The 24,940-nt window shown below is 55.7% G+C and overlaps 1 protein-coding gene across 2 annotated transcripts in view; it reads left to right on the top strand.

Moving 5' to 3' along the window:
- Positions 1–2,373: 2,373 nt before the first annotated feature.
- Positions 2,374–24,940, top strand: part of PITPNM3 (PITPNM family member 3) — a 91,203-nt gene continuing 68,636 nt past the window's right edge. For both annotated transcript variants that reach the window (XM_057536843.1, XM_057536842.1), the window contains exons 1-2: positions 2,374–2,465; positions 19,615–19,710. In XM_057536843.1, the coding sequence (XP_057392826.1) occupies positions 2,444–2,465; positions 19,615–19,710 (118 nt within the window). In that variant the 5' untranslated portion in view covers positions 2,374–2,443. The remainder of the gene's footprint in view (positions 2,466–19,614; positions 19,711–24,940) is intronic.

The following is a 24,940-nucleotide window of genomic DNA, read 5'->3' as shown; positions in this document are numbered from 1 at the left end:
ACTGGACAGAGAGGTGGGAGGGGTCTCAGTGCCCACCTCCGGGAGCATCTTCCCTGAGCAGGATGTGTTTGCCTATGAAATACACACACACACACACACACACACACGCACGCGCGCGCGCGTGTAGTGCTGCCTGGAAGTAGGGCCCCTGCCAGACTGTGGTCACTGCTGCTGCTGTGAGCTACGGGCCCCAGGAGGTGCTCAGGCCCGGGTGTGTCCCCTCTGAGGCTGCTTTATTGGTTCCTCTGTGACAACTCACACCCACAGACCAGGTGGCCGAACCTGGACATTATCCAGGCAGTCAGGTCTCTGACTGTGCCCTGCCTGCAGGGAAGGGTGAGAACCAGGCCCAAGGGATAGCACATAGGCTCTAAATTTATCCTGCATAACCACAAGCACCGAACTTTCTCAGCCTCCCTTTCCTTTTGTGTACACTGGGGATAATACAAGACATCCGAGGGTATTATGTACCGAGTGCCTGAGGGTTAAAAGACATGATACATGTAAAGCCCCGAGCATACTGCGGGCCCACGCGTTGCCGTCGCTGCCTCCACCATGCCCGAGTAATGGCGAAAGGCTGCAGGGATTCACTCACACGCTCCCCGCCGGTGACGGATAGCACACACCGGCCAAGAGCTCTGGCTTCAACCTCGGAGCTTCTGAGATTTTGTCTATCGGTCAGCCCTGCTGTCTGGTTCTGGGATCCAGAACTCTGGGGACTGAGGGGTTCCCTGGGATGTGGGACTTTCAGTCCTAAAACCGGGAGTCTCTGGCAAACCAGGATGGTTGGTCCCTCTTGATGAAGCCACACTAGGGAGTTTAGACGGAGGGCCCTTGGTTTTGTTGAGTGAGGCCCCAGAAGGGCCCACAGGTGGGTCATCTGAGGTGCAGATTTCCGCTCAAATGAGGGGAAACCTTCTCACGGTCAGCAGTGTCCAAAGGTGGAAGAACTCTTGCTTGAGGTACTGAGCTCCCTGTCCTTGGATGTAATAAACCAGGAGCTGAAGGGCCACTTGATGGGGATCTGGTGGATGGAGACAAAGCCCTGGGGGGTGGGGTGCTGGGCTAAATGCCCACTGAGGACCCTTTCAGCACCATATGTGCCCCATTTCCATAGAGGGGCTAATGGGACCCTGGAGTCGGGACACTGGCTACCCTAAGGGTGGAATTATCCTTTTCCCTGGAAGGCGGGTGTGGGACAGGGTGTGTGGGGTGCCTGGCTACAGACGGCAACTGGGCTTTAGCTCTTCCCAGTTCCTCAGAAGGAAGCAGAGGGCATCTTCTCCAGGGATGGTTTGGCGGGAATTGAAAGGTCATCCGAGAGCAGATAGCCCCTAGCCCTTTCCAGCAGCAGAGCCAGGCAGCCGGCTTTGGGAATGTTGGGAGCTGCCAAAGGCTGGGCAGACATCTGCTGGGCCCACCGACCTGGCCCAGCCTTGAGCTAGGGAGAGGACTGCTCTCCCCTGGGGCCGCCCATCTGGCTACCACCCAGGCGTCACCGAAACAGCTGGCCTTCTCCCGCCCCCTGCTGGGGCTGGGCTGTGGATCCCCGGCCTCCACCAGGCAGAAGCCACAACCCCGGTCTCCCCGGCCTCCGCTGGGCCTGTTCACCAGGATGTCTGCGTCCCAGGTGTGGGAAGCACAGGGGGCTACTGCTCACAGCTAGGCTCCTGGCCTCCCCATACTGCTCCAGCCTGGAATGCCAGGTGGGCTTTACGTGTATTTTACAAGTTCCTTTAGAACTAAGGGCACAGAAATCCCTTCTCCTCTGAAGCTAGTTCAGGTCCAGGTTGTGGATCCTAGAAATGACAGCCTGGAGTTGGCGCTGATGGAGGGGTCCATCTCCTGCCTCTGACCCCTGGAGACACCTCTCTCTTGGCTTCGCGGGAGCCTCCCGGTGCCCGTCCTTCCTTTCTCTCTCTCCTCTCTGCTCTCTGTCACTCTCCAGGTGCCAGGATCTCGAATCTCCTCCGAAATTCTCTCCCCCTCTCCCCGTCGGTGTTTCGGCCCCAGGGCTGTCTCTAGCGCCCAGTCTCAGTGGCTCTCGCCCCCGACTCGCGGTCCGCGTGCGCATCTCCGCCTGGACCGCAGCGCCTCCGCGTCTCTGCGCCCGTCCGGGGCTCGGAGCGGAGCGTTTCGGAGCGGCGGCCGCGGCCCCGGGCAGGGGTGCGGGCCCGCGGGGGCGGCGTTGGGCGCCTTCCTCCGTCAGTCCCTCCCCGGCGGCGCGGGGGGGCCGGCGCGGCCGCCGCTCGGCGCCTTTAAGGGAGCGGGAGGGAGCGGCGAGGCGGCGGCGGCTGCGGTGGCGGCGGCCGCGGCGAGCAGGGCGGGGGCGCGGGGCGCGGCGCTCGGAGTCCGCTCGCGGCCGGAGGCGGCTGGGCGGCCGGGGCCGGGCTGGGAGCCGCGAGGAGAGCGGGCAGCGCCGCCGGAGCCCGCCGCCCGGGCCATGGCCAAGGCGGGCCGTGCAGGTGAGGGCGGGCGCCGGGAGGGCTGGGCCGCCGGCGGGGGGAGGGACCCGCGCGTCTCGAGGGGGGGCCGCCGGCCCAGGTGAGCCCCCGGCGCAGGTGGGCGGAGGTTCCGGGCGGGCTGAGGGGGCGGCGGCGCGGCGGGCCCCCGGGAGCGTGGAGAGGGGGCTCCGCGCGCCCCGCGCCCTTCCTGCGCCCCCGGTCACCTCGTGGGACACCGCGTCCCCTCGCCGCGGCCCCGCCGGAAAGGGCCAGGTCTGCGGCGCCTCTGCCCAGCCCGGCGGTGGGGAGCGATCGCCGCCCTCCCGAGGCCCTGGGCAGAGCCGGGCGCGGGGACCGAAGGCGAGGTCCCGCGGCCGCCTCGCCATCCCACGCCCCCCAGCGCCAACCAGGACGCGCCCCCTTGTCCGGCCGCTCGCTCTATCCAGGACGCGACAACCCCCCCCCCCCGCCCCCAGCTCAGTCAGGAGACCCAGATTTCTTCTGGGGAAGGAGGGGTGCCCCGCTCCGCACCGGCTAGTGAGCCGTTCCCCCCTCCCCCCTCCCGGACCCTGGGAGGCAGAGCCTCAGGTGCGGAGGTCTGAAGCGGGGCCTCTTCTGGGGTCCCCAGGGCTCTGCCCTCCCCCAGACACAGGCCGTGTGGCCCGTGATGTGAGGGAGTGGGCGTTAGTCATTCGTTCATTCATTCAGCCAGACGTTCATTCACCAACATCTGCTTTGTGCCAGGCCCCGAGCTGGGCACTGGGACCAGGAGGTGGTGGAGACTCTGCTCCTGTTTGCACTCTCTGGGCCCATGGTGCCTTGGGAGGGCGGCGGAACGACGGTGGCAGCAAGCCTGGACACAGCAGGGCTGGCTTGGGAGGCTGGCATGTGTAAATCCACCGTGAACTCACGCCCAGCCTGTGACGTTGGCAGGTGCCATGCCATCCCCTTGGACTCGGCATTGGTCTGGCACGAACCCCACCCTCTACCCACCAGCGATGACAGTGATGGCATGAGTGTGAGTTCGCCCCTGCACACACTTGGGCTGGATTCCGCTGGGCTGTGTGTAAATCCACTGCTACCCCACAAATGCTGCCCTGACCAAGGGCCGGGTCCGATGCCCCTGTACATATGCTGGGTGTGTGATTTGGATGCCTGAGAATACACTCCCGTTCCGTCCCTGAGGAGTCCCCTTGGGGTGGGGCTGGTTGTGTGAGACACAGCAAGTACGGAAACACATCTAAGCACCCCCTTTCTCACTCCCCTCCCCTTTCCCCCCAGGCGGCTGGGAAAGGCTGTCTCCCTGGGTCCTTACCCACCCCCGCTCCTCCCATAGGGCACATGGCAGGGTGTGTGTCCCGCCCACTGCCCCCGCGCCTCTGCTGCCTGTGTGTGTGCAAGTGCATGCACACCCCTTGCACAGATCACCTGCCCAAGCACTGTCATCACAACAGCAGTTAACAATTGCTGCTTGTCCGAGGTACCAGGCAATGTGCACAGCCATGCCGGGAGGCAGGAAGTGTTACTCTTCCCTTTTTAAAACATCTGGAAACAGGTACTCGGAGAAATAGCTCCCTCCAGGTGGCCCAGAGGGTCTGGGCAGAGCCTAGATGTAGACCCAGGCTGTAAGGACTCCGAGTACTAGATTTTCTCCATTGCTACCCTCGTAGGTTGCCCCCCTCACAGAACAAAGATGTGGTTCTAGCCTCTCCACCTTGGTCTGTGGGTCCTTTGGTCTCTAGACTGAGAGTCCGTGGGAATTCGTTCCAGTGACGGGTGAAAAACTGCTCTGCTTCGAGCATCAGTGCCTGGTGTCCTAACATTTTGTCTTTCCTGCTGCAGTTTCGTGCTTGGCCCTTTCCCTCAGGGCAGCACGGACTGCCCTCCTCTGTGGATCAAACCACCCAGGCTCTTCCCTCCCACACTCAGCTGCCACCCCAAGGAGCCTTTGGGATTGACCCCAGCAAGAGGGGATCGCTCCTCCTCTTCTTAGCTCTTCCGGGCTCCTTTGCATTTTGTAAAGGTCCCTTCTCTTCCTAAGGCTTCTAAGCTCGCTGACTTGAAGACAACTTGTGGTGATGTGTGCACGGATGTCAAAATCTGTGTAGGATGGACTGGTGAGCTTTAGAAAAGAGGGAGTCCTCAGAGGTAGGAGCCCCAGTCCCTCTCTTTACAGCCTAGAGAAACTGAGGCCCAAGGAAGGGCTGTAACTCAGACAGGGGTGGCTATTCAGGACCATCTACCATGGATGGACAGGCTGATGGTCAGTGAGAAATGATCAGGTCTTCACTCTGGGGGGGAGAGGGTGCTATTAGAACCAAAGGAGGCTGAAGGCTGTGAGAATCTGGTCTGTGAATGAGGGAGTGTGCTCTCTGACCTGTGAGGTGTTCCGTCTAAAACGGGTCCAGGGAGCCACTGACTAGAGATAGGGGCTTGGGCCTCAGGGCCACCATAGGGCATGACTCCAAGGTCATCACACTGTAGTCTAGTGAATGCGTCCCAGACCTGTGCAGGGCACAGCCTGAGCAGCCAGCCATGGCCATGTCAACTGTGTCACACAGGAGCTGAAGGAAGGCAGTGAAAAGGACTTCCATGCTGCCAGGAGAACCCAGGTACAAGAGAAAATGTAATCAAGTCCTAGAAAGGATTGGATAAAGGGCAGAGGGTGGATCCCCAACGGGCGACTACCAAATCTCTGGGGAGATTTCAGCACACAGAACAGGGTCGTTATGGTGCCTCGTGTCCAGTCTTGAGAGAAAAGGCAAGAGTAGGAGAGCCATTGGTCTTGCCCTGAGGGAGCTCTCCTGTCTAGTGGACAAAGGAGGAGAGAGGCCTACCTTGGGGATGAAAGTCTGCAGTAGGGAGGTGAGGGCTGGCAGTGGGGAGGGGCCGGGAAATGCACAGAGCTACCTGCGGCGGCAGACCTCAAGTGCGGTGCAGACAGAGAGGAGGCCAGTGGTGGCTTGAAACAGCGAAGGCCGAATTTCTCTAGAAGTTGGGCCTTAAAGGCTGGCAGAATTTGGACAGGCAGGTGGCAAGGGGCAGGCTTCCACGGGCAGGTGAGGCTAGGAGGGTGGGACGGGAAAGGTGTAGGTATGGCGGGTGGGAATGGGGGTGGGTGGGGAGGAGGTGCCCAAGGGTGGCGAAATCTGTCTGGCTGGGGTGAAGCGTCCCTAGGGGGGTGCAGAAGGCCGAGAGGAGCTCCGGAGAGCATGGAGGATGGGAGGGTTGTGTAAGGCTTGGGTGTTTTGACAGATCCCTCTGGCTGTTCCTGGGGGGGCAAAGCAAGGCCAGCCTGGCAGGGCTGTCTTAGTTGGGAAGAGTTTGTGCTGGTTCTTGCCAGCCGCACGGCCCCTCCCTTCCTCCCTGGGCCCCTCTACCCCTCCCTCCACACCCCAGCATGTTGGCAGGGGTGTCTGCCCGCCCGGGGGCAGGGCAAGTGGAAGGCCCCGCCGGGCAGGAACAGAGACAACAGCCAAGAGGGTCTTGGAACCTCTCAGGCTGGGCCAGGACCATCTGGAGAGGCCGGGCTGGGGCCACAGGGCTGGGCCTTCCAGGCTGGAGGGAGGAACCAGTTTATTTGCTCCCAGGTGTTGGCCTCTGCTCTGAGGGGCGGAGCCAGAGGGCTGGACTGTATCAAACCCAGTAATTCGAGTGAGTAAAATACTGATCCTATAGTGGTAGAGCTGAGAGGACGCTTCCAGAAACTCATGTTCAAAGCCCTCACCATGAGGGGAGACTGAGGCCTGGGGTGTGGGGTGCAGGTATTTGCCCAAGGCCACAGAAAAAGGTGGTGGCAGAGCTGGGCCCAGAACCTGTGTTTCCAGAGTTTTGGCTGGGACCTCGTTCTGCTGAGTCAGCTGCCCCCTCACCATCCCAAAGCCAGACCTTCTTCTGGGCCCCCTGCTTCACGGCTCCCAGGTGGTGGTGTGGGGAGTGGCCGGAGCTCTCAGAGGACAGAACATTTGGAAGCTTCGGAAAGGGACCAACTCTGGGATTCTCAGGGCTTTGGGGAGGTGCCAGGAGATTTGAGGCACGACTCAGAAACTCTCAGGCCGAGGGTGCTGGGATGGCTTCGCTGTGTATCTGGGGAAGAGCATCACGTTTCTGCGTGGAGATTGCAAATGCACCTTTTCAGGTTCCTAGGGAGAAGGCTAGGGCCAAATCAGATGCCTGTGTCCCAACTCAAGGCCTTTCGAAAACTCTGCCCGCAGGAAGCCTTTGGGGCCTTCTGTGCAGTCGGGGAAGTGCTGGAGCTTGGGCCAGTCTCTGGTTCCTCTGCTGAGTTACCTGTCACAGCAGCCGACCTGGCAGGCCCCAGCAGGCCCCAGATTGAGACCCTTTGCTGCCTCTTAGCCCTGGCTGTGGTGTGGTGTGGTGAGTCAGACAGTACAGTTAAAACAGAGTCCTACCCCCAGCACATGAAGCCCCAGTCCTAGCTGGTGTTCGAGTGGTGGAACACAGAGTATGAGGACATGGCTAGGCCCCCCTTGCTGGGGCCGTGTCTGTGTTGGACTGGCCAGAAAGTGGGATGTTTTCTCATATACATCTTAGTATACAGTGGTAATTCATGGCTAGAAGAGGCTTGGAGATCTTCTGGTCCTACCTGTTAATTATGCAAGTGGGAGACTGAGGCCAGAAAGGCAAAGGGTTTTTCTCTGAGCTCTGGTGTCTTCAACGACAGAGGGTGTGAACTCCCAAGACCAGTGAGGCTTTGAGGACTGGGAGCTACTCAGTAGGATCTGGGTGCCTCCCAGAAATTCTCTGGGATTCCAGGCTTGGGAGAGGGAGGGAGAGGGTCAGGGATTATCACGAAGTAGGGCTGATGTTATTCCCATTTTATGGATGAGAAAACTGAGGCCTGGAAATGTTAAGTGTCTGGTTCTAGGGTCACACATAAAGTCAGAGGCAGAGCTGGGATTAGAATTGAGGTCTCGTCTTCTCTGGGATTCAGCATTCCTAGGAGTTGGACTGTGTAACAAAGAACAGACCTGGCTCTGTCACTGGTTGCCCTTGAACTGCCCCTCTGGCCTCAGTTTCCTCATTTGTAAAAGGGGAATGGGAAGGAATGAGTTCGGGGGACAGGACAGCTCTGAGTTTGCGCCAGCTCAAACATTGCTCTCTTTTCCTTCTTGGCCTCGCTCCCCACTGGCTTTACTGTGCCTTTTGAGCCCTCACCTCCTCCCTTCTCCTCCCTCACAAGGGTGGTGGGAATGGGAGGACAAATGGGGAGCTGAGGACCGGGACATGGAGAGCACCTGCCTCTTGGGGGTCCCGGGGCCCCAGCCTATCACCAGATCTGCAGCCAGGAGCCACGTGGAAGGGGGCAGCCCGGGCCCCCAGGGGAAGGGCTGGGAGTGGGAGGGGGGAGGAGAGAATGCATAACAGATGAGTCTGGAAATCAAATGGGATCTGAGCTCCCCACCCACTCCCTCAAATCTCTTTATACTCCCTCTTCTAAAATTCTTGTTTTCTAAAGAGAAGGGAAATGCTACGCTGCAGCCCCTTCCGCAAACGAATGGGCGCCTCAGTGAGTCACTCCGGAGGTAAATGCCACCTCCAGGGCCCCACGTCTGCCTGCCTGCGGAGGCCTGCACAGCCGTGTGGCCACCGGGGGGCGCGCGTGTGAGGTGCCCCTGCCTGTCAGCGGCTGTGGGTGGGCGCTGGGTCCCTGCAGTGGGGCCCCCACCCCGCCTCCTCCAGACTCTCCCCGGGGTGGCATTCGTGAGGTTCACTCGCGGATGGGGTCACGGCTCAAGCTGGGGCCCGGCTGAGGCTGGGGGTGGCACGTAGGGACTTGGGCTGTGACCTGAGTGTGGGGTGACTACAGGACCTGCGGGGGAGGGCGTTGTGGTTCTGGGGCGGTCAGGGCTGGCAGCGGGGCAGGTGCTAATGCATCTGCCTCTGGAAACCGGAGTGCTCAGGCGTCAAGCTGTTCCCTGCAGGTGTCCTGCTGGAGGGATGTGTGTGTGCTTGTCGGGAGCCTCACCTGCCGTTCTGAGGGCCAGCCTGCTAATTTGCAGACCTGGGGCAGGGAAGGCCAGCGAGGTGTTCCCCCTCCCAGATGACCCGCTGTTCAGGGGGGAGGGGAAGTAGCCGTCTGTTAGCCGCCGGGGATGCCAAACAAGGGTTGAAAGCAAAAATAGAAACGCATTGGGTTCTGTCTGGGAGGGGCGTTGAGTTCTGGTGGATCCGAGAGGCCTCTTCTGAGCTGTCTGCCGCCGATGCTGTGTTTGCTCGGCTCAGTATTTGCAGAGCACGTCATGTCCTGCGCTCCTGACCTCCTCGGGGATGGATCTAGGTGTGCAGGAGCCGGGCTGCGGGCTGGAGGGCCTGCAGCTGTTCCACGAGTCTGTCTTTGGGGGGTTTGGGGCGGCTGTGGCCGTGGTCCAGCTTGCTGCCCTCCTGATCAGAACTCCCTTTGGCCTGCCATACCCGCCCCCCGCCGCCGCCGGTCCTCCAACTTCCCACCTCCCGTGAGGCTGGTCTCAGCTGAGCAATTCTGAAATCATCCCTTGTGGTAAAAGGAGCTATTTTCAGCCTTCCCATTACTGCCCAGTGGGGGGTGGGGTGGGGTGGTGTTTATCCCTTTGCTGCCTTTTTGTTTCCTTCTTGTACGGTGTAATCTGGAGCAGCGGTGAGAGCATTACGCAGCCCTGCCTCCGGGGTCCCGGCTGGCAATTCCCGGTGCTGTGATTTGGCACCAAATGCAGAGTCTGGGGCAGAGGCAACCTTGGACCCCATCCTTGCTCTGTAGTAACTCCAGAGTGGCAGGTAGCACAAATGGCCCGTCAGAGTCACCTTGGCCCTGGCTGGTGGGAGCAGCTCCCCTACTGCCGCTTGCTTCAGGCTGACGGTAGCCTTCGGTGACCTTACCAAAAAGCCGGCCAGCTCATTGAGGTGGCAGCTCTAAAGGAGCCCCCCGCATCCTCTGCTGATTCTGTGACCCTCCCCAATCTGGTCTCCCCATGCCCTGATTGGATGCCTGGGTCCCTCCTGGTCTCTGTTCCCTGTTCCCCACAGTGGGTCCTGGGGTGATCGGAAGGGGCCCCTGTGTCCTGTCTTTTGGGCTCCACCCTCCCCCGTCCTCCTGAGAAGCCTGCAGGTGGCAGAGCCATCAGTGGTGAATTGGCAGGTGCTCTGGGAGCTCCCTTTAGAGGCAGGAGAAAGTCTCTCCCTTACGGAGCAAGAGTCTGGTGGGACAGAGTGGGGACATCTGGGGCTTGAGAGAATTGTTCCAAACAACTCAGAACTGTTGGGGACCGAACTGGCAGAGCAAATGAAAGTACAATAGATAGCCAAAGCTATTAATCACTAATCCTCTCCTAAATCAGGTAATTAATGGGTATTTAAGTGGCATATTTATGAGATACCAGCAGGTCTTCAAAAAGCACATTTTTTTCCCAAAGCGACTGGTTGGCCCAACTGTGTCCTGCTGGGAGACTGCAGTTGTCATCCCACCCCCAGGCCACCCCCAGGCGCAGGGAGCGTGACGGGAGGCAGGTCCCGTCTGAGCTTCCCTTTTGTCATCGCAAAGAGGGATCGGAGCCCTTCTGAACTGACCTCACTGGGCTGTTGTGGGGATGATAGGAAGTGAAGGCTGTGCAAATCCCTGGCAGTGGTGTAAAATGCTGTACAGAATTTAGTGTTAGCTGTGAAAATAGCCTTGAAGTTATAGGATACAGTGCCTTGATTGTGCCTGGTGCTGTTTATGGCCGGGGTGAGGCCTCAGTCGGTGGCTAGAGGCATTCCTTATTTTTTGAGTCATTGCCTAACGTGTGGCTGGGTCCATGACTGGGTCAGGGCTTAGTGTGTGGCTTGGCCTGTGCTCAGCTTCATGGCCTCGTTTGAGATCAGGTCCCAGTTGTTCTGGGATCGGGGTTGTGACTTGATCTGTGGTCAGCTCGAGGTTAGGCTGTGGTTGAGGTCAAGGTTGGGCCATGGCTAGTCTCAGGAAAATTCTGCATCCCAGAGCCTCCGCCTCAATTCTTGAGTCCACCCCTGGACTGATGGAGCTACGTGGGTCCCCTGGAAGCTGGATTCCTTCAGGGTCCTCCAGGATCGGGGTTCCAGGTGCTGGGAACCCCAGCACACAGGCCCTTCTGGGACTCCTGGCATGTGCCCTGAAACAGCCCAGCACACGAGCTCATCAGTGGCGCATACAGCAGTTTGGGAGATAGTTAGGACATGTTTCTATAGCAACCAACCCCCAACCAGCACTGGTTTCCTTCAATAATGCCTTTTTCTGGAATCAGCTTCTCCTGGCCTCTTGTTTCTCCCTGGGTGGCCCCATAGCCCCTTGAAGGCTGAGCATGGGCTGGTTGGCCCTGATTGGTCTGGTCAGACTCATCCTGACCCAGAGAGGGGGCCTGAGGACATTCCCTATGGGATACTTCCCTGAGAGGGGGCCCTCCTGAGATCTACCCGGTGCTGGGCCATGCTGAGTGTAACAAGAGCTTTCTCTGTGCCCAGCCCTGGGCTGGGAGAGGCTATGGTCCTGGGGAGGATTCCTACCGGGTTTCTGCCTGGGGGAACCCACAGCCCAGTGGGACAGGCAGGCCTGGACCTGTTCTGCAGATTGGTGCTCTGATGGGCGCAGGTAAAGGACGTTATGGAAGTACGGAAGAGGCAGGCACCCAGACCAGCACTGGGGTCAAGGAAGGCTTTCAGCTGGGGTAGGGCGGGGATGGAGGGTATTTCAGGTACCAGGACGTTCAGGAGCAAAGTCTTGGAGGGAAAGAACATGGTATGGGCTGGGGGGTGGGGGGGGGCCCTTCCCAGTGGCGACGTGTTACTGGAACCCAGACTTATGGGTGGAGGGGCTTGCAGACAGAGCAGGTCCTGGCCTTAGGTAGCTCAAGGTTTGGGGAGCAGATAAGACACAAACCCCAGGGAGCTGCGCCGGTGGAGAGGAGAGAAGGGCCAGCCGTGCACCAGGAGCAGCCCCAAGAGTGTTGGGGCTTGGGAGCCTCCAGCCTCAGGGTGAGGAGGGCAGTTCCTGCTCTGCCCTCTGGGCTCCCATTCCAGGGGCTGGAGGAGAAGGAGAGGGGCCCACTCTTGGGAGCTCCCACCTGTGAAAGGACCAAAGAAAGGCCCGTGGATATCATGATTTATTTATGTTATTTAACAAACCCTTTTATAGCACTGAGTGCCAGGCACCATGCCAAACCTTTTTCGAATATTCATTCACGTAATCTTCATAGCAACCCTAGGGAAGGACTATTATTACCCCCATTTTACAGAGGAGGAGACTGAACACAGAGTGGTGTAGTGACATTTATTAAGATCACCAGTTGAGAAGTGGCAGAGTTGACAGTGAGAGGAAGGCAGGGCTACAGGAGGAGGGGCAGAGAGGAGGGGGGCCTTCAGAGTTCCCCCCCACCTGCCAGTAGGAGCCTTACTCAGACTCTGCATCTCTCACTCTGCATCCAGCAAGTGGATGGACCCCTGGGACCCCAGGCCAGAACTGTGAAGTGTGATTCTAAGTGTGTGTGTGTGTGTGTGTGTGTGTGGCTGTGTGGGCCACGTTTAGGCTCTGGACTCTACGTGTCCACGGGGCTCCCACTGCCCACGGGATGTCTGGCAGCCTGATGGTTTCTGCAGCATTGATTGTCAGCAGTTAGACCCAGATGCTTGTGCTTGTAGAACCTGCCATCCTCGCGCCTGTGTGTGTGTGTGTGTGTGTGTGTGTGTGTGTATGTGAGAGACAGAGAGACAGAGGAGACAGAGACAGACTGGAGACGAGGGGCCTGCCTGAATGAGCCCACAGCCGAGCTCTTTTCTCCCCCTCGGCCCTGTCCTCTTCCGAGGCACAGATTGCTGGAGTCCAGCAGGCCTGCCGGGCCGTGGTTTCAGATGTGGCCTCAGGCAGGACCGGGCACCGAAGCTGCGGCCACAGTCACGGGCAGCAGGCTCAGTGCCAGGCAGCCCACCTTAGCCAGCTCAGAGGTGCTTGTGACTCCCTGGAGGTCTGGAAATTGGTAGGTGTTACTTGAACACCCACAGGGCCGTGGCTGTCACAGCAGACGCCTATGTCCCCTCCCTTGCTCTGATGAGCCAGACTTCTTACTCTTGAGGAGAAGGTTCTGGATCCAGCGTCTCTTGGAAATGGCCCGATTGCTTTGACCCATGTCTCTACTCCCTCCCACCCTGCCCCAGCCTGGCCAACCCTGCCCACCCTTCCTTTAAGGCTCAGCTTGGGCCTCCTCCTCCAGGAAGGCCTCTGGGCCCTTCAGCCTGCAGGGTGTCTGCCTCTGGGAGGTCCTGTCCACACCTCTGAGACGAGGTAGGGGTGGCATTTAGCCCAGAGGCCAGGCTGCCCACCCCTCCTTTGTCCTGTGCCCTGTGCAGGGGCTGTGCAGGGCTGGGCCCCGAGGCTGGCACCCAGGAGCCGGGATTGAGCCCATTCAGCTCTGTCCCCAACTCCTTCCTCCTGGGCACCACCTGGCCCAAGGTCTGGCCCAGGAAGAGTCGGCCAATACCCGCCTCCCTCACTTTACTGTGCCAGGGCTTTCCTCACCGTGAAATGTCTTTCCCCTCAGACTGGGCTCCTGAGAGCAGGGCGGTGACTCCCTTCTGGTGGGGCTGACCCTCAGGCCGGGGCTGCCCTGGGGTCCCTGGTACTGGGCAGAGTACCCACTGTTGGCTCCTGTCCATCTGTCCGTCTGCCTACGCCTGCGTCCCTGGGAGCCAGGGCCAAGGTGGGGAAGTGGGTGACCTCTGGCTGCACCCACGCTGGGGAGACCCAGGCCTGAGACAAGGTCGAGGAGACCGCACTGGACCTGATGGTGGCGGGTAGATGCACCAGGAGAGAGGGCGGGGATGGCTCCTTGCAGCCCCTCCCACTGCAGGCCCCCCACCCTACCCCGAGCTTTGCTGAGGGACCAGCGCATCGTGGGGTGTGAAGGATCGTTTGTTTCTCTCTGGATTGCCGGGAAGGATTGGGATATTCCCCTTTCTCTTTTATCCTGATTTAGAGGTTTTTTAAAAAAATTTGGCCATGCTTCGAGGCATGTGGGATCTTAGTTCCCCAACCAGGGATCGAACCCACACCCCCTGCATTGGAAGCGAGGAGTCTTAACCACTTGACCCCCAGGGAAGGCCCCTGATTTAGAGTTTTGAATAAGTGTGGTAGAGAAGGTGGGACAGAAGAGTCTGCTGGAAGAAGTAGGCTGAGCCTTGGGGTTGCGGAAGGGACTCTGCAGCCTGGGAAGGGAAGAGAAGAGGAGACCTGGGCCCCGCGCCCTGAGCTCTGCTACAGAGCACCCAGCATGGTGGTCCTGAGCACAGACCCTGGAGTCATATGGACCTGGGTTCAAATCTTGCTTCCATCACTTATTAGCTTTATGACCTCAGTCGAATGACTTCACACCTCTGAACTTTATTTCCTGAGCTGTAAGTTGGGGATTCATGACACCCACTCCACGAGGCTTGGTTAGGATTACTTTAGATAATACCTGTGAAGCAGCTAGCAGATCATTTTTGTTCATTTGCTTGTTTGCCAAACATCCCTTGGCCCTCTTCCACCTGGGACCCTGTACTAGACACAGAAAATGCAGAGAGGTGAAGGGCAGGGACCCACCTCAAGGAGATTGTGCTTCTGGGCCTTTGCCCTCGCTGTTCTGGGATCATGGTACCCACCTTCTCTGACTCTCAAGATCACGTGTGGCCTTTAGCCACCTGACCTGTGCCCCCTATCCCTTGGGAGACTTCCTGACCCTCTTGGGCATCTGTGTTTCCCTCTTCCTGAAGTGTGCAGGTGATAGACTCTGGGTGGAGGTTGGAACCTTAAAATCCACCTGTTCTGAGCTCCCATCCACAGCAAGCAGGCAACCCCCTACCTTATCCTAACCCTAAGCTTAACCCTAATCTTACCTGGTCTGGCTCCATTTCCTCTCTCACCTCCCCTTACACCTGTCTCCCCCTCCGTCACTTGTTCCAGCTCTTATCACAGGCTCTCATCCTCCTCCTCTGTCTGTCCATCCCACGCGCGTGTGCCAGGAGCATGCATACAGATGTGCACACTCGCGCTTAGCATGTCTGGTTCTTTCTCATCATTCAAGTCTCCACTGATCTGACACCTTTTCAGAAAAGTCTTCCCCTCACACCCCTCCCAAGATACTCTGTCTATCACTGTTTTCCTTTTTTGAAGTATGATCTTTGCCGTTCACTAAAAAGCCTGCACCCTGAAGGAAGAGATGAAGGGAACATCTTCCACCCAGAAGCCAGGTGACGGCTGCTTCTTACCATGATCTGTTCTTACAGGTTGTTTTTTACACCAGGGTAGATAACTGAGATCCCTCCACATACCTACCTTTCCAGAGGTTGTTTGCAAGGAGGGAGGGACTGTAGCAGGTTTAAACAAACTTATAGTGTGTATTTAAAAACCAGTGCAGGTATGCATTTTGAAAACAAAGAAGATAAAAGTAAACCAGATAAAAGATGCCTTTGAAGAGAAAATCAACTGTAGATTTCGGCCACAAAGGAGAGTCAACAATCAGGTGAAGGGTTCACGTGGAAGGAGAAACAGCGCTGGTTCAGCATTTATAACTCAAACAGGTGACAGAGTTCTTTTGATGACAGGGCCGATCGCCCTTTTCATCATCCCTCGGTGGATGTACAGATCCACGCGTTCATGCCTGTCTATTCTCTAGCCTGTAATTACACCGTAGGAGACACTCAAGGAAGGAGGACGTGGTGGAGGTAGGAAGGGACCGTTTTATTTTCTTCCCAGCACTTTCTGCTGCTGAAATGATCTTTGCTGCTTCCTTGTTCCAGGTCTGCTTTCCCTGCCCACTGCCACCATCACCCACACCCCGCAGAGTGTAAGCGCTGGGAGGGCCCCATGGCAGGGCCCCGCCCTGTCCCTCTTATTCACCTCAGTGTCCCTAGCAACTCACACAGTGCCTTGCAGGACGGACAGCTCCCTTGGACACCCAGAAGCCCCTTCCCTCTCTGCCCACCTCTAGCTGGGAGAACATCTCCCTCAAATGGAGCTGAACTGGCCTCCCTGCAGCTTTCCCTGCTAGCGGGTTCTCCCCGCTGGGATTCTCACCAAGGCCAGCCCGTCACACATGTTATGGGTGTTGCGGTGGCCTAAGATGACGGTGGCCTGCAAGGATGGATGTGGTGGTGGGAGTGAGGGAGGGACAACTTCCAGAGCTCTCCTCTTTTCCTCAGGCTCCAGCACACACTCTGTTTAGGAGGGAGAGGTTGGCAGGAATATCCTTGCCCGTCTTCATTCTCAGGTGGAGTATATACTGTACAGGTATGAGACCCACCATAACCAGGACCTTCTTGCTGAACCCTCACTATCCAAACTCAGGACCCAAATCGACTCAGATACATCTTCAGACAAACCCATCGCTACTTAAACCTTTGCTGCTCACCATCCAAAACTCAGGAACCAAGTAGATGAGGCTGATATGACTGTCCTGACTCTCCTGATTCTTGCTTTCTTAGTAATGGAATCGATTTGGACAGCAGGGGATATTTGCACATTGATATAGGACGTCTGATAGTTTTTATACCTTTAGCATCTATAAAAGGGATAGGTTTATATGAGAAAACATATAAAATTAGTGTAAAATCAAGAAGAATTTTAAGTGATTGTATTTTTTGAATCACAGAAATCTTCACATACATTTGATTTATACCTAAGCACTTCTTTATTTTATTTTGATACTATTGTAAATGGTATTGTTTTTCAGATTTCAAATTCCAGTTCATTGCTGACATACAGGATTGCAACTGACTTTTGTATTTTGACCTTGTATCCTGCGATCTCGCTATACTCAATTATTAGTTCCAGTAGGTTCTTTTTTTGTAGGTTTTGTAGAGTTTTTGTTTTCTAGATAGACAATCATGCCATCTGAGAATAAAAGCAGTTTTGTTTTTTCTCTTCCAACATGTATGCCTTTTATTTCTTTTTCTTGTCTTGTTGCACTAGCTAGAACTTCCCCCCACATACATTTGGGAAATGGTCCCATATCCACGTTAGAAATACTCAGTTATGGTGAATCTGGATTTTCAAACTCCCTTGCAATAAATCCAGGGGTCACGGGCAGGAAATTGCTGATCAGCCTGTCATGCCATCCACACTGTTGGGTGAGAATCAAAAGCTTAGAGGGTCCCCACAGGGAGTGTAGGGCAGACCCAGCTTTACACCTAGAAGCGACTCGCAGGTCAGTGTTTCCTGTGGCCTCTGCCTTTTCTGTGTTTCAGAAAGTGCTTTTGGCCTGGCTCCAAGCCATGGAGCTCAAGCTGGGTGTGTGTTTGGGAGTTTGTGGTGGGTGGGGCAGGAGGGACAGGCAGGAGGGCTGAGTCCCTGGGCTGACCTGTGCTGGCCTCTCCCTTCAGGAACAGTTTATGTTCTGAGGTCTGAGCTCAGGGCAGGGAACAGTGCCAGCATCCTGCAGGGTGACTGGGTGAGCTGAGGCTGCAGCAGATTTTCTGAGGACTGCATCGTGATGGGCAATCTAGCCATGGCAGGGGGAATGCCCACCTCTCACTGGGTCATTCACATCTACTATGTGCCAGACTGGCTCCTCAAACATCAGTCGGAGTTGAAAAGTTTCAGGGGAAAGTCTCTGTCAGGTTCCTCATTGCACAGACGGGGAAACTGAGGTAGGGGCATTGCTGATGCAAGAACCCACATGTACTGGATGGCCAGGGCCATACGGAGGAAGACGTACCTTGTGTGCATGGCGATTTTACTGTTTTCCATTGAATTAAGATGCAGTCAATTGTAAGATGCATCATTATTTTCTATACCCCAGGAAAGAATAAACAATGCCAACTAAATGAGGACATGCCATCATGTAAGACACACCCCAATTTTAAAGATGTTGAGGTGTGAAAAAAATGTACATCTTAGAACCGATAAGATGAATTTATAAAATTAATAGTCATATGAAATTATATGTGCAGGGTAAAAATTGAGTTTCCCCTGCTTCTTATCAAATTCTACTCTGTAGAGATAATCTCTATTGATGTTTTGGTGCCTGTCCTTCCAGACATTTTAATGCATGTGTGAGTATATTTATATAATAATTACTGTTGTGAGCACTTGCTATATGCTAGGCCCTGTGCTAAGCACCTCGATGTATTTTATTTCATCTTTACAATAAGCTCATGGGGCAGGTATGAGCTTTCCTCACTTTATAGCTGAGGAAAATGAGGCACAGAGAGGTGAAGGGACACACTTGACATCACACAGCTTCTAAGAGGCAAGGGCCTGAGCCTGAATCTAGGCCTCTTCCAACCTCAGACCCTGAGTTCTTAACTTACATGCTGTACATATCCTCAGCATGCAGGTATAAGTATATTTTTCAAAAATGGGGTCAAAAGATACCTACGGTTCTGGGACCAATGTGCATTTTTTTTCTTCTACCCATACTCCGTGGGCATCTTTCCATGTCAATACATAAGGAGCTACTTGATTTTCCTACCAGTTGCAAAGAATTCCCTTGATGACTGTGTATGAATGTATGTCTGGTCCTCTGTGGATGGACACTGGGATTTCTTCCAGTTTACTGGAATTACCAGAACGCCAAGATGATCAACTATATATTGCCATCTTTGTATACTTCTCTGATGATTTCCTCAGGAAAATTACCAGGTCAATTTTCTTCTAACACTTATATGGTTTTAATGTTTACACTTAGATTGGAATTCATCTGCCACCTCCAGTAGCGCACGTGTCCAGGGAGCAGGTGGAGGGGTTCGTGGATGTGCTGGGCGCCAGCTGGTTCCGTGAGAGCCCCGAAGTGCCAAGTAAAGGGCGCTCTGAGAATGGGGGGCAGGGGAAGAGGCTTCTGACCCAGCTCTGCCTCTGGCCTTCCTCCCCCTGGTCACGGGGCAGGAGGTGCGTTGAGGCTGAGTTCAGGGCAAGGGGCCACGTTCTCTATGTGCACTTGCTCCTGCCTGCTCTGGAGAACCTCTCAGCCCCATGTCCTGGCCTCTGCAGATATTAATAATAATAGCAGTCACCATCACTGAGCGCGCCCCGAGATAGAGGCGCTGAGCATGCGTTATTTCTGATCCTTCGAGCTCGGGCTTGATTGTTGCCGATATTTTGTAGAAGGGGAAACTGAGGCTGTGGTATGGAGAGGAAATGGCCGCAGAGGTTGCAAGTGGCAGAGACGGGGTGGAACTCAAGTTCAGGTCCCCCTTCTCTTAGTGTGGGGCTTTTTCCCCAGGGGAGGCTGCAGTCCTTCCCTGGCCTGCACACGTGTGCAACAAACATCACTAGTGCCCTTCCGGGTGTCTGCTTCTCCTCCCTCCGCCCTCTTAAAGCTGGGCTTGGTCACGTGACTTGCTTTGGCCAATGACAGGAGCAGAAGTCTGTCACGTGTGGGAAGACTCGTTTACGACTGGGCGTGCCTTTCTGTGCTCTCCTCCCCAGCTTCTGCAGAACTTGAAGTCTCGATTCGAGATGCTGGCATCATAAGGTGGCGTCTTTGAGTGACCGCCATGGCCAGAGCCCCCTTCCTACCTGTGTGTGAGTGAGGAATGAACCGTTATTTTTTTTTTAAATTAATTTATTTATTTTCTTATTTATGGCTGTGTCGGGTCTTTGTTTCTGTGCGAGGGCTTTCTCTAATTGCGGCGAGCGGGGGCCACTCTTCATCGCGGTGCGCGGGCCTCTCACTATCGCGGCCTCTCTTGTTGCGGAGCACAAGCTCCAGACGCGCAGGCTCAGTAATTGTGGCTCACGGGCCTAGTTGCTCCGCGGCATGTGGGATCTTCCCAGACCAGGGCTCGAACCCGTGTCCCCTGCATTGGCAGGCAGACTCTCAACCACTGCGCCACCAGGGAAGCCCCCGTTGTTGTTTTAAGATGATTTATTAACACAGCAAAACTTACCTGATACTTCCTGATACACCGTGTCACCTTGGCAACATCTCTTAACTACCTCTGGTCTCGGTTTTGGTGTGTGCGAAATGGGCACCCTCGTTCCTGCCCCACTGAGCCGTCTCAGAAAGGAATTTGGGTCTTAAGTGAAAGCATAACGGTGGGAGGGCTCTGTGAGGTGCTGTGCACTTGAAGTCAGGAGGGCAGGGACGTGCAGGATGCCGACTAAACCTTGGTCCAGGGGCAGTCTGGGTTTACCTCCTTCATGCCAGGACACGGCCTCAAGCTTGGCTAACAGGTGTGTTTCCTTTGGCAGGTGGCCCTCCCCCGGGCGGTGGTGCCCCCTGGCACCTTCGAAATGTCCTCAGCGACTCAGTGGAAAGCTCTGATGATGAATTCTTTGATGCTAGAGGTGAGTGAATCTCATTGTCCCATCATTGTCTGGATGACCTTTTTAGAAGCTCCAAGAAGGGGATCCCTGTTGGGAGTTAGTATCTCTCCCCACTCAGACACTGCAATTCCGTGCTTCATTATTACCCAATCTGTGAGTCCCCTCAGGGCTGGGGCTCAGCGTCCAGTCATACACTCTTTGAGATATTTGCTGAGTTCCTACAATATTTCAGGCGCTTACCCTACTGCAGTAAACAGATAGGCGTGGCCACTGCCCTCATCAAGCTGATAGTCTAGTGGGAGAGGCAAACGTCAAACAATTACATAAAGAAAAATACAGTCACAAATGGGAACTAATACCGCTGAGTAAAAAGCACCAAGTGTTAATAGAAGGAGTGATGATGGGGGTACCTGATTTAGGCTGGGGAGGGCCTTAATATCCTCTCTGCAGCACTGAGGATAGGAGCTGCCTAGAAGAAGAGTGGGAGGAAAGAGCCTTAGGCAGAAGACGCAGCAGGTATGATGGTGCTGAAGCAGGAAAGAGGGGGCCTTCTGGGAACTGGAGGCCCGTGCGGGAGGGAGAAAGGAGAGATGAGGCTGCATGTGACCCAGTAGGTGACTCTCAAGGTCAGCCCACAGACGGGAGGGGGAGCTGGAGTGGAGATGCGGACCAGTTAGATTATTGCAGATGTTCAGGGGAGAGACGAGGGAGGGGAGGACATCAGCTCTGCATTTCAGTGCTGGGTGCATGGCCTGCCTGCCGGACATAGCAGGGGGCGCTAAGTGAGGATGGGAAAACAAGAAACATTACAAGGATTGGAGAAGAGGGCACCAGATGGGGTGGGCATTTCAGGCAGAGAGCACGGTCTCAGAGATGAGGACGTGCAGGGCAGGGGACCAGTGGAAGGCAGAGTTTGCCTGGACTTCAGGAGAGAGTACCCTCACAGTCATGCTGGCCTGGGCCGTGCCAGGGTGGGTGAGACGCACAAGCCTAGGAGGGTCTCCAGGCTAGGAGGGTCCCCAGGTCTCACTTGGCTGGCTCAGCTCCACTCTGGGAAGTCACCATATTTGGGGGATTGACTTACTTCTGGTATGGGGCCAGCTTTGAAGTACTGGCTGAATGGGGTCTTGAAAGAGAAACAGAGCATGCGCTGGCAAGACCCCAGGACCCAGAGCAGGACACTTGGGACATGGTCTCAGCCGTGTCATTGACTCGTTCTGTGATCTTGGGCAAGGCTTTCACTTTCTCTGGGCCTCAGTTTCCCTATCAACTCGGTGCCTCCAGAAATGGAGACTGTATCCAGTTCAGGTGATTTTCAGGGAGGCACGGTGGGGTTGGGCAGTGGGACGCTGCCCCAGCCTGAGCCTCCCCCATTCTTGACTCTGGATGGAGTGCCCCCTCCCTGATGCCAACCCCAAACCAGCCCATTTGGGGCTTCTTTCCTGTCTCCCACTGGCGTCTGATTGGAGTGGCAGCCGGGGCTGACTTTCTCCATAGCAACTAACCCAAAGTGTGACAACAACGGCTTCAATATTTTGATGCTTAGAACACTTTCATTTAAAATATTTTTGTAGTTCATCAGGGCTCTGCGTTCGCAGATGACGATGATGGCTCCCTGCGGGAGGCGTCTGCGGGTGGCGCCGGTCAGCTCCATCTCCATCCCCATGGGCCTTATGCACCTGCTTTCCTTTTGAGCAGCTGTGGATCCAACCTGCTTCCCTCCCTGCGGACCCTCGGCGTTCTGTCCTCTGCCCCCGTGATCTCACTGCTCTGTCTGCAGTTCCTAAACTGGCCTCACCTCTCACTCCTCTCTTATGGGCGGCCCCACCTTCTCTTCTGTTCCTTTGTTTCATCTCCTCCCCGCTCTCCTCACCTCCGTCTCTCCTTCTCTCCACTATCCCAGGATCACACACTCTCCCATCTCTTTCTCTGTCTTCCACCTCTCAGCACTTCCTACCAGACCTCTGAACCTCATGTCTCTGAACCTTTCCTATGTCACCTCTCCCAGAGCATCTGTAGCGCTCAGCCCCAAGATCCGCCCACAGGCTGCTGGAACCTCTTTGGTTCTGTGTTGCCAACTCCTCACCTCCTGTCTGTTCCCTGTGGTCTCCCCGGACAAGGCTTTTGCGTGTTTCCTCCGCTCAGGGCAGGAAGAGGTAAAGCCATCCTCCTTCTCTGCTCCCAAGAGCTTTCTCAGCACCTGGGGCCAGGCCATGAGTGTCCGGCTTTCTGGGCGTGCTCTGAAGGGTCACCTCCCTGCCTCTGTTCTCCAGCCCAGGCCGAGCCCTGACCCTGGCCTGGGTGTGGTCTCTGTCCCCACCTGCATCCTGCTGCCCCTGCAGTTCCATCTCCAGCCGAGGTGGAGCCACGTTGTGAGGAACAGAGGCCAGGGCATGGAAGGGACCTCTCAAGATCACACGGCGAGGTGGGGGCAGAGGGGCTGGAGCCCAGGAGCTTAGCGTCCAGGTCAGGCCTTTTTCTTCGACTTATTACTGAAAATGGGGCCCTCCTCCCTCCCTTTCTTCCTTCAGCTCCATCCCACTTGTCCAGCACTAGGGTTTACCTGGTGGGACAAGAGACCTTCATGGCTCATGGTCTAGTAGCAGAGGAAGACCCTTAGGCTCTGGGGGCTCTGGTTGTGCATGTAAGGCATGGGAGGGACTCGGGGGAAAGTCAGGTAGGAGTATGGAGCTATCCGGGACCATAACAATCCCCTGGGCAGGATGCCAGCTCCCTGGGCTGTGGCAGCAGGCATGGGGCCTCAGGGCGGCTGGTACCCGTGATTGGAGGCTGCAGGATGGGTGATGGGGTCCAGGCTCCCAGACCCAGAAGAAGCACCACTCCCCGTCCTGTCAATACAGTCAAAGGGTATCTGGGGAACCACAGTTTAGCAAGGTTGGAGTGCAGAGTGAGGGAAACCCATGGTGGCCAAGAGGGGACATGCCTCAAACCCATGTCAGAGCTAGGGGGCCCTCAAGGTCTTTGAGTTCAACACCCTGACCTCATTTTACAGGCTGGAAAACTGAGGCCAGAGAACTGGGAAACTTGTTGAGGGTCACACAAAGGGTCAGGCAGAGCAGGGACTAGAATTCAGAGTCATTTATTTACTCTCTCAAGTATTTATTGAGCATCTGTCCATCCCCCTATTCCAGGTGTAGGGGATGCAGGGCAAGGGGACACTGTCCTGGCCCCCATGGAGCTTACAGTTTAGTGGTGATGGGTGGGAAGACAACGTACAAGCAAGTGAGTTCTATTGATAGTTTCCGTAAATAAAATAATGCAGAGGAATAGACACCTCACCAAAGAAGGTAGATAAATGAAAAATGAAAGGTGAAAAATGAAAATATGCTCAACATCATTAGTTATTAGGAAAAGGTAAACCGAAGCCACAATGAGATACTGCCTCATACTTATTAGAATGACTAATTAAGACAACTGACCAGGATGTGGAGGAATTGGGACTTTTAAAGTCTGCTTGGTGGGAACATACGATGGGACAGCTATTTTGGAAAACAGGTTGCAGCTTCTTAAAAAGTTAATCATAGTTAACTACCTTTCCACTCCTAGGTATTTACACAAGAGGTAAGCAAACATATGTCCACCTAAAGACATGTACCTGAATGTTTATAGCAGCTTTATTTATGATCCCCCCAAAGTGAAAACAACCCAAATGTACATCAATGGGTAAATGAATAAACAAATTGCGGTACATTCACGTATTCAGTATTCATGAATACCACTTGGCAATAAGAAGGAATGAACTGATACACACAACAATACGGATGAATCTCAGAATAATTGTGCTGAGTGAAAAAGAGTCAGACTGAGGAAGAGTGCGTATTATGATTCCATTTATAGAAAACTCTAGAAAATGCAAACGAGTCTATGGCAACAGGAGCAGATCAGTGGTTGCCTGGGGGTGGGGCGGAGGGATCAAAAGGGACAGGAGAAAACTTCTGGGTGTGATGGATATATGTCCACTATCTTGATTAGGGTGATGGTTTCCTGGGTGTGCACATAGGTCAAAACTTATCAAATTGTACTTTTTTTTTTTTTTTTGGCCGCACTGTGCAGCTTGCGGGATCTCAGTTCCGTGACCAGGGATTGAACCCGGGCCCTCGGCAGTGAGAGCGCTGAGTCCAACCACTGGACCGCCAGGGAATTCCCAAATTGTACATTTTAAATACGTGTAGTGTATTGAACGTCAGTGATAGCTTTAGTAATGCCGTTAAAAAAAAATGGAGGCACTCCCCCCCAGTATTAAATAAGGGACTGTGATAGAGTGAACGGGCAATTTGGAGGCCCCCAGCAGATGTGGCCTTGACCTGAGAGCTGCATAGCAAGAAACGAGCGAGGTGAGGATCTGGGGGAGTAGTGTTGCGGACAGCGGGAACAGCCAGTGAGAAGCTGTTCCCAGAGGAGTGAACAGGAAGGCAGGCGTGGCCAGAGTGAGCAAGGGGGCGCCTGCTCGGCGATGTGCGGGGGGGCAGACCCGGCCCGGTAGCCTCTGGATGTGCTTTCCTGCCCAGGCTCTGGAGCGGCCCTGTGGACCCCTGTTCCTGCTCCAGGACACCGGAGACACAGAACTCAGAATCTCGGAGAGTAGAGGGCAGTGGCACAGGTCATCTGGGGTCAGAGCAGCCAGCTTTTCCTCAGGGTTGGGGCAGTGACTGGCCACTGTCTGACCTCAGGCGCGTCTTGAGCCTCTGGACCCCGGGTCCCCCCTCTGGAGCACAGCAGGGGTACAGGGTTTGTCTCGTGGCTGGAGTGGAGGATGTCGCTTTGGGAAGCTGGGCAAAGGAGCCCTCGGAGAAGCAAAGCACAGGTGTGTCGCTGACCCCTGACCCTCCCTCTCATTAGGGGAGGGGACGTGGAGAAGCAAATGCCAAGGAGCTGCCCCAAAGGCTTCTGGGAATGGGCTGAGTGGGGACCCCCTTGCGATGAAGAGAGGGTGGTGGTACGGCCATAGGTGGGGCATGGGGCGAGCGGTCCCCAGTCGCGGAGGTTAGCGATCTTGTGTCCCAGAGGCCCCAGAGCAGCGCATATCTGGTCCGTGGAGAGACTGGCCTGTAGGCCTCAGGCAAGGAGTGATGGAGGGACCTGGACCGGCTGACGGCCGAAGGTGACCGAGCCCTTGGCTCCATGAGCTGCAGGTGAAGCCTGCCTAGCGCAGGGCAAGGAGGTTCCCCGCTTTGAAGTCCTGTGGGTCCAGCAGACACAGAGGCTCCAGGGTAGGAAGAAAGGCTTTCAC

This window comes from Balaenoptera acutorostrata, chromosome 20, assembly GCF_949987535.1.
Source record: "Balaenoptera acutorostrata chromosome 20, mBalAcu1.1, whole genome shotgun sequence".
Taxonomy (NCBI): domain Eukaryota; kingdom Metazoa; phylum Chordata; class Mammalia; order Artiodactyla; family Balaenopteridae; genus Balaenoptera; species Balaenoptera acutorostrata.
The sequence above is the reverse complement of the archived record's forward strand: the minus strand, read 5'-3'. Positions and strand labels throughout refer to the sequence as shown.